General features: G+C 53.8%; 8 protein-coding genes across 8 annotated transcripts; 3 read left to right on the top strand and 5 right to left on the bottom strand.

The window, feature by feature from the left end:
- Positions 1–75: 75 nt before the first annotated feature.
- On the bottom strand, positions 76–1,461 carry VTN31DRAFT_5979 (uncharacterized protein; the record flags this gene model as incomplete). Its single annotated transcript, XM_069406537.1, has 3 exons — positions 76–883; positions 938–1,388; positions 1,452–1,461. 3 exons carry the CDS (start codon positions 1,459–1,461, stop codon positions 76–78), a joined length of 1,269 nt encoding a protein of 422 aa, XP_069259061.1.
- Positions 1,462–1,818: 357 nt separating this feature from the next.
- Positions 1,819–2,628, bottom strand: VTN31DRAFT_5978 (uncharacterized protein; the record flags this gene model as incomplete). Its single annotated transcript, XM_069406536.1, has 3 exons — positions 1,819–1,893; positions 1,968–2,050; positions 2,130–2,628. 3 exons carry the CDS (start codon positions 2,626–2,628, stop codon positions 1,819–1,821), a joined length of 657 nt encoding a protein of 218 aa, XP_069259060.1.
- Positions 2,629–3,226: 598 nt separating this feature from the next.
- Positions 3,227–5,735, bottom strand: VTN31DRAFT_5977 (uncharacterized protein; the record flags this gene model as incomplete). Its single annotated transcript, XM_069406535.1, has 3 exons — positions 3,227–4,100; positions 4,155–4,744; positions 4,797–5,735. 3 exons carry the CDS (start codon positions 5,733–5,735, stop codon positions 3,227–3,229), a joined length of 2,403 nt encoding a protein of 800 aa, XP_069259059.1.
- A 984-nt stretch (positions 5,736–6,719) lies between these two features.
- On the top strand, positions 6,720–8,565 carry VTN31DRAFT_5976 (uncharacterized protein; the record flags this gene model as incomplete). The annotated part of the gene is made up of 3 exons (XM_069406534.1): positions 6,720–7,343; positions 7,409–7,680; positions 7,743–8,565. The coding sequence occupies 3 exons, from the start codon at positions 6,720–6,722 to the stop codon at positions 8,563–8,565; spliced, it is 1,719 nt and encodes a 572-aa protein (XP_069259058.1).
- Positions 8,566–8,801: 236 nt separating this feature from the next.
- On the bottom strand, positions 8,802–9,521 carry VTN31DRAFT_5975 (uncharacterized protein; the record flags this gene model as incomplete). The annotated part of the gene is made up of 2 exons (XM_069406533.1): positions 8,802–9,392; positions 9,456–9,521. 2 exons carry the CDS (start codon positions 9,519–9,521, stop codon positions 8,802–8,804), a joined length of 657 nt encoding a protein of 218 aa, XP_069259057.1.
- Positions 9,522–10,246: 725 nt separating this feature from the next.
- VTN31DRAFT_5974 (uncharacterized protein) lies at positions 10,247–11,026 on the top strand (the record flags this gene model as incomplete). Its single annotated transcript, XM_069406532.1, has 1 exon — positions 10,247–11,026. One exon carries the CDS (start codon positions 10,247–10,249, stop codon positions 11,024–11,026), a length of 780 nt encoding a protein of 259 aa, XP_069259056.1.
- A 316-nt stretch (positions 11,027–11,342) lies between these two features.
- On the bottom strand, positions 11,343–12,175 carry VTN31DRAFT_5973 (uncharacterized protein; the record flags this gene model as incomplete). The annotated part of the gene is made up of 2 exons (XM_069406531.1): positions 11,343–11,520; positions 11,796–12,175. The coding sequence occupies 2 exons, from the start codon at positions 12,173–12,175 to the stop codon at positions 11,343–11,345; spliced, it is 558 nt and encodes a 185-aa protein (XP_069259055.1).
- Positions 12,176–13,724: 1,549 nt separating this feature from the next.
- VTN31DRAFT_5972 (uncharacterized protein) lies at positions 13,725–17,215 on the top strand (the record flags this gene model as incomplete). Its single annotated transcript, XM_069406530.1, has 4 exons — positions 13,725–14,393; positions 14,448–15,761; positions 15,816–16,481; positions 16,541–17,215. The coding sequence occupies 4 exons, from the start codon at positions 13,725–13,727 to the stop codon at positions 17,213–17,215; spliced, it is 3,324 nt and encodes a 1,107-aa protein (XP_069259054.1).
- Between the last annotated feature and the right edge of the window lie 151 nt (positions 17,216–17,366).

Below are 17,366 nucleotides of genomic sequence, written 5' to 3'. Positions count from 1 at the left end.
GATGAAGCAACGTACATTGATTATCCCAAGGAATGATGCAAGTACTCCGTATAGGTATTTTTACAAGGAAAAGAATTATTCAGCAACCCAAACCGCCGCCATTCCCATGCCGGTCCCCACACACATGCTCGTCACACCAATCTTCTCGCCCGTGCGCCGCAGCTCCGTCAACAGGGTACTAACCTGTCTGGCGCCGGTGCAGCCCAGGGGATGACCGAGAGCGATGGCGCCGCCCTTGGGGTTGATCTTGTCGGCGGGGATGCCGAGTTGGTTAGCGCACCAGAGGCACTGCGAGGCAAAGGCCTCGTTGATCTCAAAGATATCCACGTCCTGGACGCCGCCAAGGCCGGCCTTTTCCAGGGCCAGGGGGATGGCCTTCCAGGGGCCAATGCCCATGAGCAAAGGGGGCACGCCGACGACGCTCGCGGCGACGAATTTACCCAGGATCTTGTGGGCGAGACCCAGGCGTTCCGCCGTGCGGCGCTTCATGAGGAGCACCGCGGCGGCGCCGTCGGAGACCTGGGAGGCGTTGCCCGCGTGGATGGAGCCGTCCTGGGCGAAGGCCGGGCGGATCTTGCCCAGGGATTCCACCGTGACGCCGTCGCGGATGCCGTCGTCGGCGGAGACGGTGATGGTCTTGGTCTCGTCCGTCTTGGGGTCCGTCCATTGCACCTGCAGCGGGTGGATTTCCTCCCGGAAGAGGCCCTCCTTTGCGGCCTTGGCCGCCTTTTGGTACGAGGCCGCGGCGAATTTGTCCTGTTCGGCGCGGGTGATCTTGTAGTCCTTGGCCATTTGTTCCGAGAGGACGCCCATGGGGACTTTGCAGTTGGCCGCTTGCATGTGGTTGTTCAACAAGTCGGAGAATTCAGTCACGGCGCCGGGACTAGGGTCCTTTCAGTCAGCGCGGGGGAAAAAACTCATCGAGCGGGAAAACTACCCATATTGCAAACTCATACTCTCAACACCTGCACCCACACCAATCTCAATCATCCCCGTCCGAATCTCATTCGCAATATCCACCACCGCCTGCAACCCGCTCGAGCACTGACGGTTCAGTGCCCGCACGGCAGTCGACTCCGGGAACCCCGCAACCAGGGCAGCAGCGCGGAACTCCGTCGCACCACCACCGGGCGGAAGCACCGAACCGACCGCGATATCCTCAACGAGCTTGGGGTCGATCCCGCTGCGCTGGATCAGGCCCTGGAGGACACCCGCCAGCAGGTCTGCCGCGGCGGTGTCCTTGAAGCCGCCCTTGCCACCGCGGGTGATGGGCGTGCGCAGTGCGGCGGTGACGACGATGTCGTCGGGGTGTTTCTCAGTAATGGCGCTGCGGCCGCCTTGGGGCTTTCCCGTGAGATGGGAGGAGACTTGGGAGAGACGCTGCTGAGCTTTTGACTTAATGTCAGCGGGTAACTCCTACCCAAGACTTTTTCGTAGCTTGTGCCACTTACCCTGCGACATGGTGTACCCTCCGGACTGGATATCTAAAATGAAACAAATTCCAGGATTTAGAAAGAAAAAAAAGAGTCGAAGAAAGCAACTTTCAACCCCAGACGTTCGACCATTATATCATTTTGCCCCAAAGTCCGCCGCAAGCCGAGGTTCATCGTATCAACGTTGTTCCGCCCCGGAGATCACATTCACCGCGCTTATCTATCAGATGGACAAGCCGATGCATGTGAAAGTGGATTATGTAACCAGCACCTACAAGTCCAGTTTCAACAAGAAGTCGAGGATATCTTGACAGAATCCCGTGTATATACGGCGTAATGCATAACCGTGAACCATGCTACTATACACTGAAATATGTGAATACAGCTATTCCGTTCTTCTCCCCGGCGGCGTCGGAGACGAAAAGATCGAGTTCAGCGTCGCAAAGAATTCTTTCCGGAACTGATCCACCTTGGAAGTCAGCTATCAGGGGGTTCTTGAAAGCATAGGATTCAGAATACAAAGGTAGTACTTACGTTCTCGAACGGATTCCTTTGCCTGCCTTCCTCGCCTTCTTTCAGCGGCCATTCCATGAACAGCACCGCATAGACGATGACAACTAAATCAAGACAAATCAGCAAACGGTCTTTCTCTCAGAGGTACTGTGAAAGAAAAAAAAAAAAAGGAATTGTACGGACAGCCAATCAACCCCCACTGCACCAACTTCGTCGCCTTCACCCATTTCGGCCTTGCATACTTCAGCGCCGCCCGCCGGCGGAACTTGCGCTCGAGCCGAAACTGATGTTTATGGGAGAGCTTCGACATGTCCGGTGGCCATTGGCGTTTTGGCTTGTAAGGGCTGTAGTAGACGTGTTGTTTCTCTGCTGCTTCTTCGGCGGTTTCCGGGAGGGAGGAATAGTCGGGCTTGTTGCTTTGTTGCGAGGATGAAGAGGTGAGGCGGAACGGAGAAGAGGAGGAGAGTCTCGTCGAGGTGGTGAAGAGTCTCGTTCGTGTCGTGGTGTAGTAGTAGTAGTTTTCGCGTCTTGATGATGGTCGCAATGCGCTTCGGCATGCGCATTTTAAGAACGGCGACGACGGCGGTGGTGTTCTTGAAGCAAGTTGACTTGCAGAGGTCGTGCGGATGGCTGTCCATGTCCCGGTGGACAGCCACCGCCGACAGAATGGATTCAATACCATGATTGTCGTTCGACTCTATATGCGACTGACCTCGTTGCACTAGATCAAGATGTTCCTGAAAATGACCGGGTCGGTGTTACAATATTCCGAAGTACCCTCTACCTTCCCAATATAGTAACCGCCCAGGGAACTACACCGGTAAATCGAGGCCGATACTTATCACAAGCGATTACTACTGTTTAACTTAAGATGGTTTCCAGAATGAGCTTATACTCATGTCATATTCATTCTCATTATGCACTCATAAAACGCTGAAGCTACCAACAGCATCAGACTTCCCGTGCAATGCATAAACGGAGATGCAACTCGTAATGCGCATCCAACATGACCCATCATGACATGATGCCGTCTCTTCATCTCATCAAAGGCGATGCATGACGACGGAGAATCTCCGTATGGATCAATTTCAGTCATAACTCAGATCGGAACACCGTGATGTTTGCTTCATACCCAACTCCGAGAGATGAGAAAGAAACACAGAAGGAGAAAGAAAAACATACCGGGACATCATAAAGGAATGACAAAGGAAATTCGTTAAAAAAAATAAAAGTTCATCAAATCCAGGCTAAGGGCTTGAGATGTCGGGATCTCTTCCCGGCTAAGATGTCTGTTCATTCTCAAGGCCAATGTGAAGATCCAGTTTTGGAGGCGTCGCGATACGCATCCGGTTTGGGCATTTGCCCGAAGACTTGGTCGGCGAGTCGGGAGCTGGTCCCTCCCGGACATACGCGTAGTGCCACCCATCTTCTCGGGCAGCGGCGACCCAGGTTCTCAAACAGTCATGGATGGCACCGTAGAACTTCTCCTTGCATGTTCTCAAACTGCCACCCATTACTTTCTCGAATCCCGACGCTCGAAGCTCCTCCCGCAAGGCGTTCCGTTGTTCACGCGTTGGCTGGCACGCTATCAGCCCGTTCATCAAATCCAAGTGGGCTGCAATGTAGTTTGTCGCGTCCCATTCCACTCCGCCAACGTACGGCGCTGCAGGCACCGGAGGTCGAGGCGTCGGGAAATACTTCTTCACGTAATCCTGTTCTTGTTGAGCCGTATTATCCTCGCTCGGCAGGGGAATGACATTCAAATGATGAAGGAAGATCCAGAATACTTCCTTGGAAACGCTGGTGACCTCCTTGCACCAGACCCGGTACGGCCGAGACCGATAGATGTTGGCAATAAAGTCAATCTGCTCTTTGGCGGGGGCAGGATCCCGGAGATAGCTCAAGATATTCGACGCTCGCGCTGGCATCTCCTCGGGAGATGCAGTCGACAGGAACGTGAACAGCAGGCTCACGATGATGCCTCGCGTTGTATACTCGCTCGGGCCCTTCTTTTCTTCATCGAAAAGCATCCGGAGTAGGGCCGGGAAGAGCTCTCCCTCCACCACGGTGAGTTGTTTCAGCGCCATGGACGTGGTGCAGAGAGCCTTGAGGCATAGCAAGGTTTCATGGAGGAGCGTGTCTTCGTGCTCCTCCCTACCAGGCCAAGTCAGCCGAGCGCGTTCAACACCAAAATGATCAGTCACTCACCTCCACTCAACCTTCATGATCCGGTAAAGGAGCTGAATCACCTCATCCATCCCGCCCTCAGAGATAAAGGTATCAACCCAGCTGACCGTTTCATTTCTCAGGAGCAACCGCAGCTTATGGATCTTGCCGGTGTCAATTATCTCTGGCTTTTGAACCTCTCTGAGGTAGTGGATAAAGTCTTCAGGATCTGTTGCGGTATCCGTATGGACTGGTGTGTGTAGAGACGCCGTAGAGGTGGATGCAAGGGGCAGCAAGGCCGAATACGGACGTCCAAAATCAAAAGACTTTGGTCGCTTGTGCGAGCGACCGCTATCGTTCTTAGACGGGCTTCTTGAGTGAGATCCGTCATAAATGGAAGATATTAAAGATCGACCTCTGGATCGAGAACGAGAACTCTTATCCTTACTCCCCGCCGACGTTGCTCGTGCGTCCAAGTTCCTTCCGCGGCGGCCGGCGCTGTCGAAAGTACTCGAGCCGGACGAGATTGAGCCGGTATTTTCGCACCGGTCTTTCTGGATAAAATCGGCCTTGATGTTCGTATCGAGCGATCTCATCTTCTCCCGCATGTTTTGCGGGATATTCCGAGCATCCTGTCTCCCGTCAGCACAGTCTGCAGTGGCCAGGTACCTTCTGGTCACGTACCAGGAGTTTCTCGAACTCACTGTCAATGTGGCCACGATCTATAGTGCTCTGGTTGGCCGCCTCCCTGGCATTCAGTGCTGAGACTGCGGCCTTGACCCGTGATGTTCGCTGTGGTTCTCGGTCTACACGAACCTCCAGGGAGGCGTGATCGTTAGCGCCTCCTTCATGGCTGCGTCGTTTGTCAGACGGTATACGCTGGACATGTCCCAGCATTTCCTTGACTTTTGTCGTGCCCGCTGAGATATAGTCGGACTTTGGCCTTGGTCTCTGGTTAGGCCGCTTCGCAAGAGTCGGCTGGTAGTCGTGGAAGTTTCGTTGTCTGGAGGGCGAGTAATGCCTTGGGGTATACAACGAAACCTCCTCTTCCACTGTTCGACGATGAGCAGGCACAAATACTTTCTCCGATGGCTCGTCTAGGGGGCTTGGAAACTGCCCCCATGTCGGCGAGGGTATCGAGTCTGCGGGGCTTTGATTCTCCTTGTCCTTGTCATCACTGTTGCCCCCTTCCTTTCGTCCTCTTTGGGATCTCTTCAATATGGCGCTTAGGCTGGCCGCAGATTTGGGTTTCTTCATATGCTTTTCCAAGGAACCTGAGGATTTGGCATCCCTCTTGTCCCTGTCCCAGACCAGGGCCTTGAGAGACACTGAGCTTTTGGTTTTCTTGTGCAGGCCGCCAGCCGGGTCCTGCGGTGATTGTTTCCCCGTGGCGACTCTATTGTGAGCCCTCTCCCCAAGGGGCTGTGCATGAGGATGGTCTGCGGGCAATAGGCCCATCGGCGTCATTGGAGGTGCTCCACACGGGGGCAAGGCTTGGTCGACGGAAAGATTCCGCCCGTGGCCCCCTCGCAACGGGAGGATCGATCGGAGCCTCGAGGTCTTGGGAGACGCATGGCCGGCAACATCGTCGAATATGGGAGGTGCTGCCGTGTACGTGGCCATACCGTCGTCCAAGACGAACTGGCTTCCCAATCAGCAAATGTTTCCGTTGCAACCCGGGCTGGCTGACATACCTCGATGCCTCGATACTACTGCAAGTACGTGTGAATTGATCAACAATGAGAAGCCAAGGGGGGGAGCACAACCGGCAGGAATACTTCGATCCCAGAGGAAACAATCAATGAAAAAGGACCATCACTTAAGAGTTGAGCATGAATGTCGACGACCAAGATAAAAGTTTGGAACAGCAACGCCCACGAAACCGACTGTTGGCGAGGATCTGTGTCGATTTAATATCGACGTGTGCTATGTAAACAGCCTAAACAACCCAGGTTACCGTTGCTGCGGGCAACGCTTACCGAATGCATGCCAACACGAGGCTTATCGATAACAATGACCGAAACAATACCGAAAACCGTCCGACATTGAACGTCGGATTTTTATTTTTTCCCACCGATCATCCGTTCCGCTCCGATTTTCCTAACTTCCACCTTTAGGATTCCGCTTCCTTGGCGTTTCCGCACCGCAGTTTCAGCAGGATATGCAGGACGCGAGAGGTAGTTAGTTACTGTAACCTAATCGTAATAATTAGTTATCGTAAGGCACAAAGCAGCTGCGAGACAAGCCTACCTCAATGTGATCTCATGGAAGTAGTTATAGTCCGATCCAATCCAGAACCATGTCATCAACGACGTGCTGTCAACCAAGTCAGCACCCCACAGGAGTGTTCGTCCGCCAAGCAGCAAGCGAGGACTGAATCGGCATAAACCGGGCCCCCAGTCCCCAAGGTTCTTGACCCGCTCTGACGTGGATCATCACACCGGAGTGGGTTTCTTCATCCATTCGGGAGTTTTTTGAAGCATTCTATTATTCCCGCCTCCGTAGATAAATACTAGACATTGAAGCCTGACTGCTACTCCAGAAAAAAAAAAACCCTTGTGCGTGAACCTCATTGACCAGGTCCATTTCCTTGTTCCTTGCGGCGCCATGAATCAGACTTCTCGAACCGACGACACTCTCAACAATCCCGGGTGGAATCAAAATCCGCCCCCCCTCAATCCGGACGAGACCACCCGGGAGGACTTTAACGGTATTGTAAACCTCAGGCAGCTGAGAGGTCGCAATCAGCTGCCCGGTGGCCCTGGCGAGGACCGTGTATTCGAGCGAGAAACCGCCGGGGACGGAGACTCCTCTAGGGCGCCGGCAAAGGGGACGGGGAATGAACTGGTGGTGACTGCCTCTTCGCGTGATCAGGTTCGTCATGATCCCGCAAGGGCACTCACAGTCCAGTTCCCCGTCCCCCGCCTCCTGAAGCCGTTTCTCAAATTCGCTTCCTTCGTTGGGCCCGGCTTCATGATCGCCGTGGCTTATATTGATCCCGGCAACTATGCAACCGATATTGCTGCCGGCGCCAACAGCAAATACGCTCTACTTTTCATTATCCTCATGTCCAATCTCTTTGCCATTTTCCTGCAGTCGCTGTGCATCAAGCTGGGAAGCGTCACTGGTCTCGATTTGGCGCAGAACTGTCGGGCTAATCTACCACGATGGCTGAATATCATCCTGTACATTCTGAGCGAGTCGGCCATTATGGCCACAGACATTGCAGAGGTATGCCCCTGTTTCTGCCTGCAGAGACCTGGGTGCAAGAGATCTTGTTCTGACTGCGGATTCAGGTCATTGGCGCCGCGATTGCGTTGAATTTGCTTGCGAACATCCCGTTGGTGGCCGGATGCTTCATCACGCTGGCTGATGTTCTGTTCTTGCTCATTTTCTACCGCCCTCACGGATCAATGTGGGGGCTTCGTACATTTGAGGTCTTTGTTGCTGGTTTAGTTCTGGCCGTGGTGATTCTGTTTTGCTACCAACTTTCCACGCTCGAATTTAAGTCCGCGGGGGAGGTGTTCCGCGGATATCTTCCTTCTTCAGCGGTTGTCGAGGGCAGTGGGTAAGTTGAACGCCGACGCTGCCATGCTTCCAGAATCCCCTTACTGACTTCTGGCTGGTCAGCATCTATCAGAGCTGTGGTATCCTGGGCGCGACGGTTATGCCACACTCCCTGTTCCTTGGTAGCGGTACGGTTCAGCCGCGTCTCCGGGAGTACGACATCACCAGAGGTTATATCGACCCTCCGGCGGAAGGAGAGAATGAGGAGCATTTCATGTCCTACCGTCCCTCGGTTCACGCCATCAAAGGGTGTCTGAAGTACTCGATCCTGGAACTGACCATGTGCCTGTTCACTTTTGCGCTGTTTGTGAACAGTTCCATTCTGATTGTGGCCGCCGCAGCTCTCTATGGCACCCCGGGAGCAGAAGACGCGGATCTTTTTGAAATCCACAAGCTCCTGTCCGACACCATTTCCCCAGCAGCGGGGACGATTTTTGCCTTGGCGCTGCTCCTTTCCGGACTGTCTGCGGGTATAGTATGTACGATTTCGGGACAGATGGTGAGCGAGGGCATGCTCAACTGGAGGTTGCGACCATGGTTGCGCCGTCTGATTACCCGTTCGATCAGCATTATTCCGAGTGTGGCCATTGCGGCAGCCGTGGGCAGAAAAGGTCTGAATACCGCCCTCACTGCGTCTCAAGTTGTTCTTAGCGTGATTCTACCGTTCGTGGTCGGACCGCTGGTGTACTTTACCAGTCGGAACAAGTACATGTCTGTCAAGGTTACCGGCGGCCGAGCTGGCGTCGCCGGAAGTGAGGATGCGCCATTGGAGACGGTGAAGATGCGCAATAGCTGGCCTGTGACGGTGCTAGCGGCATTGATCTGGCTGGCTATCACCGTGATGAACATTGCCCTGCTGGTACTGGTCGGCCTTGGAAAGGCATAGACGGTAGACACGAACTTGGACTTCCCGGTGTTGGGTGTGTGGAGCCGCGGATACTCGTACGAGTGTCGCAAGCGCAACATCAATAACATTATATACAACTGCCAATGGACACGTGCATTTATAATGCCGGAGACAGCCTACCCTGATTCACACAGCCATGATCGGTCGTAAAGGAATCTCGTAGAGATCATCATAAACCATGCAGAGATAGTAATTCTCGCTCTATCATTACCACATTAACCAACACCGCCCGCAGCCTCCTTGACCTTATTCTTGTCCTGCTCCGGGGGTTCATCGATGAATGACGGCGGAGCAACTTCATCTTGCAGAAAACTCGGCGTGGCATCCTCGCCGATCTGGGCATCCAGGAGCGACTCCTGACCGAGCGCTTCGAGTTCCGCGTCGAGCTCCGCCTCGTCGACGTCCTCGGGGACGTCGTACGCCCTGGAGATGCTCTCGTTGATCTCGTTCCCGATATCCATCAAATCGGCCATCTCGTCCTGCAACCGCTCGATCTGATCGACGTCAATCTTGCCATACTGTTTCTTGAGAGTCTTCGTCGTCGTCTTCATCGCGTCAACCGTCGTCATCACGTTCTTGAGATTGTCCTGCATCATGGAAGCCTGCTCCATATTCCATGACTGTTGCGCTAGCTGATCTCGCTGGGCTTCGTATTGTTTCCGTCTTTGGAGGACTTTAAGGGCCTTTTGTCGGAGCGCGGTCTTGCCCGGGCCGTCCCGCATCTTGGAGAGACGCTGTTGATACGTGGCAAGCTCCGAGTTGAGAGCTGCCAGCTTCACATCGATGCTAGATATCCGCGCGTCAACCTGTTGAGTCTTGTTAGCATTGTTCCGCTGTTTCTCGGACCTTGATATCGTCAACGAACGCACATTCGAAATGGCCGAGTCAAGCGTCGGCTTGGGCGCGTTGCTTTTGGTCCCAAAGAGTCGATTCATGTTGATCGCCGTTGTTTTCTATTCCGGCGCGATCTACCAACAACGATCAGGCAGTTCGAGATTCATGTCTTTCATACGGCCTCCTGTCCGCATTCGTCCGGCTGCCTTCAAGCGTGATGCGGGGAGATCTCATCCAGCTACTGATGTCACATGAAGGTTTGCCTGAGGCAGTCAACTGGATGATAACCTAATCTGAAATCACGTGATAACAGACGTTCCAGAAAGTGTGCTTATTCATGACCGCTCTCAAGAGGGTAACGGAACGTTTTGCTGCCGATTGCGCTGAGAGGCTGGGGGAAAAGAGAGGTACATATTGATCATGTATGGGTACCATCTGAGTCTGCTAACACTTTGGCATGCTAAAACTGTAAGGCTATAGATAGTCCGATTTATTCGCTCACAGTTCATGTTGCAACCGGGCCATTCATCTCGCCACCTACCTAGTCTACAGAGCCATCGACATTGAATTATTAAGCGTCCATCCATCGTCGTCATACTATTCGTGTTCTTGATCGACTCTCCGAGCAAGAGCAGTTGATCGGAGATTTCGGGAGTTGTCACCTACCAACTTCCCTTGTTTGATCAAGGCCTCGAAGAATCCAGAGTCCACAAAGTTCTGCCCCCACAATTTGCGCACGGATCATGGATTTCTTTGCTTAGGTAGTGCGTACTCGAACACTACAGAGCACGTAGTGTAACTTCCCGAAGTACTCTAACTGTTTTGGATGATCGTGCTTATCAAACAATTCCATTCTCTGAGCCGGAAAATCACGGTGGTGCTGATTATGCCGGTGTCAAATGCCCTGAACCGAACCTTGGAAGATGTGATGCAAGCATCGGTTCCCGGAATCATTGAGAACGTGCGGGTCGCCGAGATTGACCAGGGCAACAACCCGATTCGAATCCTGAGCATACGCTCCCTGCCCGACGAGCATGTCGAGGACCTGAAACGCAACGCCAAAGAGGAGAACCGAAAACACAAGGACCCCGAAGCCGCGGCGGCCGACAGCGAGGGCGGCGAGTACTACAACTTTGAGGTGTCGTTTGCCTACCATGCCGAGCCGAGCGGGCCGAGTGCCTCAGCCAAGGCACGAAACATGCACATGCATCTCGTGTTCTATCTCGGAGTCAAGGGCCTGTTTGGCGTGCCGTTCCCCGTCTTCGCCGAGCTGATGGAGTTGGTCGGCACGGTGCGCCTCCGGCTGCAGATGACGCCCGAGCCGCCGTTTGCCAAGTCGCTGACATTTAGCCTGATGGGCCTGCCGCATGTGCAGGCGGGCTGTGTGCCGCTGGTCAAGAAGGGGGTCAACATTCTGAACCTGCCGCTCATCTCCAACTTTGTCAACTCCGCCATTGGATCAAAGAAAAAAAACAAAAGAGATGTACAGACGAGCTACACCCCGAACGGCCGTGCGCAACGAAGAGGGACCGGAGAGCGGGGAGGAGGAAGAGAGGAGAGGAGAGGTTGCAAGTCGAAGCGCGTGCAAGGGCAAGGAACCGGTTAATAACAGGGATCCAAAAACCAGAACAGAGGGGCGAGTGGGCGGTCGATGACGCTGCTGGGGAATTCTACTACTATTCCCTATATATTTGCGCGACGGGTTTCCGGCATCCAGCTACTCCCTACTGAACACTCAGGGTGGTTCACCTCCGGCCATGCGGGGACTTCCGTTGCTCCGGACTGCCTACATACAAGTCATGGTCCCGATTCGGAAGAGCAGTGTCCACTGAGAGACTTCTGCAGGCGGATGATTGGTTTCGCCATCTGACAGATGCCCACAATGAACGAGTGGACGAAGCCTCTCCATGCGACTCGATCAATCAAGTCGAATTTTTCCCCGTGGGCGTTGGCAAGGGAACCCCAGCCAGGGGAGGGCCTTCGCGTTCAGCTTGGGGTTTGGACTTTGGAGGAGCGGGGCAGTCGGCCAGCCTCGGGGTGGGAGAAAGCTCGCTAAGAAACCACCTCCAGTGTTGGAACCGAAACCGGTCGATCCAAAGCCTATACGCGACAGGAGACAGCGTTATCTTATCAGACAACTGATCACAGCTGGGTGTGTTCCATTGTGCGACTTGCGGTGCGAAATCGAACATCCAGCAAAAAAACATCCAGCTTGCCACCCGCCCCCGCTTGGACACCAGGACCTGATCGAGACTCGTCCCCGGTCGTATTGGAGCAGCTAATGTCCAAGGAAGCGAGGCCGCAGAAGCTCACACGACACGAGGGAGAAACATCCACGGAATTAGGCGATGCGAACGAAGAAAGAGGAAACCTACCTCCAGTGTTTGAACTTCCGAAACCACCAGAGCCGAACGATACCTTCCAGGAGCCGACTCAGGCGATCCTTCTTGATCCGGTGGAGTAACTTCTTCCGCAGCGCAGCGGGCACGCCGGCCGAGATGTCATCCTCGACGTCATCGTTGAACAACAGCTCGACTAGTTGCCAGGTCCGGCGCTCGTTCTCAACTTTTGCGGTCGGTCCGTTGGCAAGCTGGATGAACGACCGGAAATCTGGCTTGGAGTAAGCAGCGATGGGGAAGAAGAGGAAGGGCTGGTGGAGATTCAAGTGCCGGGGAAGAAGACACCGAGCGTTTCTTCCTCCTCCCAAGGTGTATGACTCTGACAACCGGTCTTGCCTACCAACCAGCATGAGCATTCTTTTTTGAAACCAATTGCGTTTTTGTCCTTCTCGCTTTTGTTGTAGGTGGGATGATGCTGATGATGATGATGACGATGATGGCTTTGGTGGGATCTGCAACGCCATATATATTGCCTGATACCATGCCTGTCGCTGCGGTTCTATCTTTGCATGCATGCACTATGTACAATAGCTGATGCAATGAATGTCTGGGAAATATGAATGGTTGAATGGAGGAAGAAAAATAATGATTAAAAAAAAAGGCTATGTCGTAACTTGTGCAAAGCAAATGCGAGACCCAGAGGAATATGACTACTACGTTCCAGATCGTTTTCTAGGGCAGGTTGAGGACGACTCGCAAAAATAGTAGTACATTACCCCGAGCAGATCGAGGGGACCATGACGTCCACCAACAGCAGTGGGCACCGAAATCTCCGAGATTACTATTAGCGAGTAGCGGCTGTCCGACCAGAAATCTAGGTTAGGTTATGCAGAAACCTGCGCTTCCATAGTGATAACAGCGTGTTCACTTCATTAAACCAGTTGACGGATTCCAAACCAATTGGGAGCGCGCTAGCCGCAAACGAGTCAGTCAGGGACCACAGTCTGTGACGTCCAGACACTCTGCAACTCCGTCCCTTTCCGGCTCTAATATCCGGAGCATTTCTTATCGCACAATGCGTTCTGCCAGCTCAAACTGTTCTTCTGAATCAGTTCTCTGACCAACTCCAATCGCGGTTCCCCCGCATCGACGATTTCCCCTGCTGACTCCTCCGCCGGGTACTCCCTTTTTCCCCATCGCCCGCTTTCCCCTCCGACTTGATTCACCATCGATCGACGTTCTCCCCGATCGCCCGGTGAGATCCTCTTCCGGTTCCTCCTTGTCTCCAGCGCTCTTTTGATTTTTTTTTTTTTTCGTCATTCTCGGCTGCGTGGTGGTATTTTTCTTCCTCCCAGAGGCAAACACCGGGCAAGTCAAGGGGCTCCTTCAATCCTTCGCCCACCTGTGAGGGAACTGTCGATTCTCGGCGTTTTCCTTCGCTTATCCCCCTTTGCGCTGCGCCGAGGATCAATTTACGGATTCCGTCGGTTCCGCGCCGGGCTGGCCGATCGTAGCTCTGGGTCCAGATTCGGCTGCGAAGCCTGCGGTGTGACTGGGTCCTTCCTCCTCCGACGGTACGATAATTTGCTCTTCTATCTTCCATTCTCCGCTTTTTTGTCGTCATTCTTTTCCGATGTTGGTCATTCGGTCGCTGTATCTCTTGAACTGATCGGTTCCAACGGGGTAGCAGCGCGCAGTTGCCCGGACGGTCCTCGCATGTTGCTTTTAGCTGCTGATAGAGAAGACGAGCTCACGAAGCAATACGACACAATCCGACCTTGGTCACGGCTCACGCATGCCTTGTACTGCTTCCTTCTCTCCGAACTTTTAATAGACAGCGGTGACACGACCATTCTTTTCTTGCTGCTGCTATTAAGACACGAGACCACGCCCCTATAGCGATACCCGTTCCTGTCGCACGTCCATGATTTGTTCATATCGCAATTCTCACTCGGTTGATTCATCATGTTCTGGCGCTTCGGAGGTTACGCAAATATCTCGACGATCGATACTCTCCTTGAGAAGCCCGATGTCACCTTAGAGGAACTACTGAACGAGCCCGAGCTCATCTCGGAACTCGGCCAGCATAATACAAAACTCATTGAGTTTCTTCGGGAGGATCACATTCTGAAACGATTGATGGAATATGTGATTGCTCCGCCGCTATTTGACGAGAATGAGTTTGAGGACGAAGAAGAGGACCAGGGAAAGGCCTTTACGGAAACATCTGGCTCAGTGAAAGCTGAAGGAGAGCAGCCGGAGGAGATCCTGAAGCCGGAAGACAAAGAAAAGGCCGAGGAGCAGCGGTCAACCTATGCATATGTTGCCTGCGAAATCCTGTCCTCCGAGACCTGGTCCATCATCGAATCCATCTTGCTCAACCAGGACGATCTCCGCAATTTCTGGAGCTTTGTGCGACGGCCGGCTCCGTTGAATTCCCGTCAGTCTGGCTACTTTACGAAAGTAAACGAGGTCCTCTTTGAGAAGAAGACTAAAGAAATGCTGGATTTCTTCAAGTCCTTGGACGGCATTGTCCCGGCCATCCTCCAGCATGTCGACAACCCTATGATCATGGACTTACTCTTGAAAATTATCACCCTTGAGAAAGTCGAAGGTGGTCAGGGCATTGTAGACGTAAGTTTCTTGGACATGGCGACTCTCAGGACCCGCTGACCCCTTGCATTGCAGTGGCTGAAGAAGGAGAATTTAATACCAATTCTCTTGTCCTACCTCGCGCCGGAGCATCCAGCATCGGTGCAAACTTCCGCCGGCGACTTTCTCAAAGCCATCATCACCATTTCCGCCAATGCTACCCAGAACGATGAAACCTGCATCGGACCGAACAATCTCACGCGGCAGCTGGTATCGGCTGCGTGCGTCGAGCAGCTGATAGGGTACATGCTACAGGGAGGCAATTCACTGACTGTCGGCGTGGGCATCGTCATTGAGGTGATTCGGAAGAACAACTCGGACTATGACCCGGAGAACGTCGGCGGGCCCGACGCGCCTCCTACCCCATATGATCCGATCTATCTGGGAACGCTGCTACGGAAATTCTCGGAGCGCATTCCTGATTTCATGGCTCTCATGCTGAGTTCCAAACATTCCGTCGTCGAGAATGGCAAGGTCAAACTCGTTGACCGCCCAACTTTCAACTCCACTTGGGGCACTAAGATCGAGCCGCTGAGTTTCGATCGATTCAAGACGTGCGAACTTTTGGCAGAGCTTCTGCACTGCAGTAATATGCGTCTGTTGAACGAGGTTGGGAGCGAGGAGTACATTCGCAGGCGGGATGCTGAGCGTGAACGGCTGCAAGCCGAAAGCGCTCTCGGCGCTCCACAGGATGAGTCCGGCATTGATCTCGGCGGATCCGCCGGTTTTGAAAATGGCCAGAATCAAGCACGAGCGCACGGTGCTGCTGGCGACGATGATGGGTTTGAGGATGTTGGCTCGTCTGGGATTCTCGTGGGTGCCACGAACGCTGAGCCAGCCGCGGAGGTGGCAGCACGACAAGAGGAACCTGTCAATGTTCCAACTGGCGAACCATCGAAGCAACATAAACAGAATTCTCCAGCCTCGTCGACCACCGAAGGAGCAGAGCCGACCGCTTCCGGTGGAGCTGCAACTCCACAATCCTCAGATACGATCACCCATGCGGCATCCGCATTGACCGACAAAGTCGGTCAGATCAAAATCAACAATGACGAACAGGGCACTCGGAGTCAGAATTCGCCACACGCAGATGTTCGTGCTGAATCGCTACGTCCTGAAGTCGGTCCTTCCCCTGTCCCCGCATCTGGTGAGACTGTGGGCTCTCAACAATCGATCCCTACGGAGCAAGTTCCGCAGGACTCGGGCAATGTGCCGTCGGCCGAGGGATCTGAAGTGCCCGCTGTTGGCGAGTTTACGCCTGAGATCCCGTATGAGGCCAATGGGGAGCCGGTAGTCGGCGATTTTTTGAAGATCATGTTCATAGAGCACAAAGTTGTTCCTACGATCCTGGTGAGTGTTCTTAAGGATGCATCTGTATACTGAGACTGACAACTATGGTTAAAGGACTTCTTCTTCCGTTTCCCATGGAACAACTTTCTCCACAATGTTGTGTATGATGTTGTGCAGCAAGTGTTCAATGGCCCTGTCGACCGGGGCTTCAACCGGTCTCTGGCCATTGACGTATTCGTCACGGGCAGAATAACAGAGCAAATCGTGGAGGGCCAACGACGGAGTGATGAAGCGCAAACTAACAAAAATATGCGACTTGGTTACATGGGCCATCTGACGCTCATCGCGGAGGAAGTCGTCAAGTTCACCGGCCGCCATCCCCCCGAGGTCTTATCGCAGGCGGTCATGGATAGGGTTCTCCAGCCGGACTGGGTTCACTATGTCGAGCACACTTTGTCGGAGACTCGCGAACGAGATAACGCTGTTCTCGGCGGAGAGCGGCCGGATCGAGATTCGGGTCTGAGCACATCGCAAGGCCTGACCGGCTCGACCGCACTCGCAAACGCGGGACTGAATGGTGGTAACGGAGGGGGTTTTGAGGGCTTTGACTATATGAACTATGGTAGTGTGTCCAGCGGCGCATTTGGATCCGGTGGCGGCAACTCCCTTTTGAGTGGATTTGGGAGCTCAAGTGATGACGAGGATGAAGATATGGAAGATCATGATGAAGAAGAAGCCAGAGCCGCGAATGAAAATACCGCAGAAGGCGGTTCGGATAATGTGAGTGACAATTATCTCGCTGCGTTCCTCCGCGCAAATATTGACGGTGCTTGGTATAGGATGACAATGCAAGCCAGGCCATCCCAATCTTACCGCCACCCCCCGCGAGCGGGCCTTCGCGCGCCCGCCGGCAGCTGGCTGCTCGCCTGGCACTTCATCAGTCGCAGGCGGAGACATCACAGCAAAACTCCGCGAGCCAAGGGCAGGGTGATGATGAACAATGGCAATCGAATCCTTTCATCATTGCCGGGATTGAGGACGAGGGTGATTCGTCGCCAAGCTTCCCATCAACGGATTTCGGTCCCGACGCGGCGTCGTCGCCCACGTTCCCGCGAACGGGGTTCACCCCGCCGGAGTCACCGTCCAACAACTCCTCCGACAGTGCGGGCCACGAAATCCCGCAAACGAAGCCACGCAAAGAGCGGATTCCCCTGGAAGTTGACGACGACGACGAGGAGATGGGTGAGATGGTCAGCCCCAGCATGGGATCCGAGGTGATGGACTCCGACGAGGAGGAGGAAGCCATCATCAACGAGTCTCTCGGGTACTCGAGCTTCTTCGGGCCGGGAAGATACGGAGGACTGGGACGGTCCTTTGGCAAGGACTCGAGCCATTCCTTCCTCGACGATGAGGCCGAGGATAGCAGCGATGGGGAAGAAGAGGAAGGGCTGGTGGAGATTCAAGTGCCGGGGAAGAAGACACCGAGCGTTTCTTCCTCCTCCCAAGGTGTATGACTCTGACAACCGGTCTTGCCTACCAACCAGCATGAGCATTCTTTTTTGAAACCAATTGCGTTTTTGTCCTTCTCGCTTTTGTTGTAGGTGGGATGATGCTGATGATGATGATGACGATGATGGCTTTGGTGGGATCTGCAACGCCATATAT

This window comes from Thermomyces dupontii, assembly GCF_041956625.1.
Source record: "Thermomyces dupontii strain NRRL 2155 unplaced genomic scaffold VTN31scaffold_6, whole genome shotgun sequence".
Taxonomy (NCBI): Eukaryota; Fungi; Ascomycota; class Eurotiomycetes; order Eurotiales; family Trichocomaceae; genus Thermomyces; species Thermomyces dupontii.
Note: the sequence above shows the minus strand (reverse complement) of the source record. Positions and strands in the feature narration are given on the sequence as shown.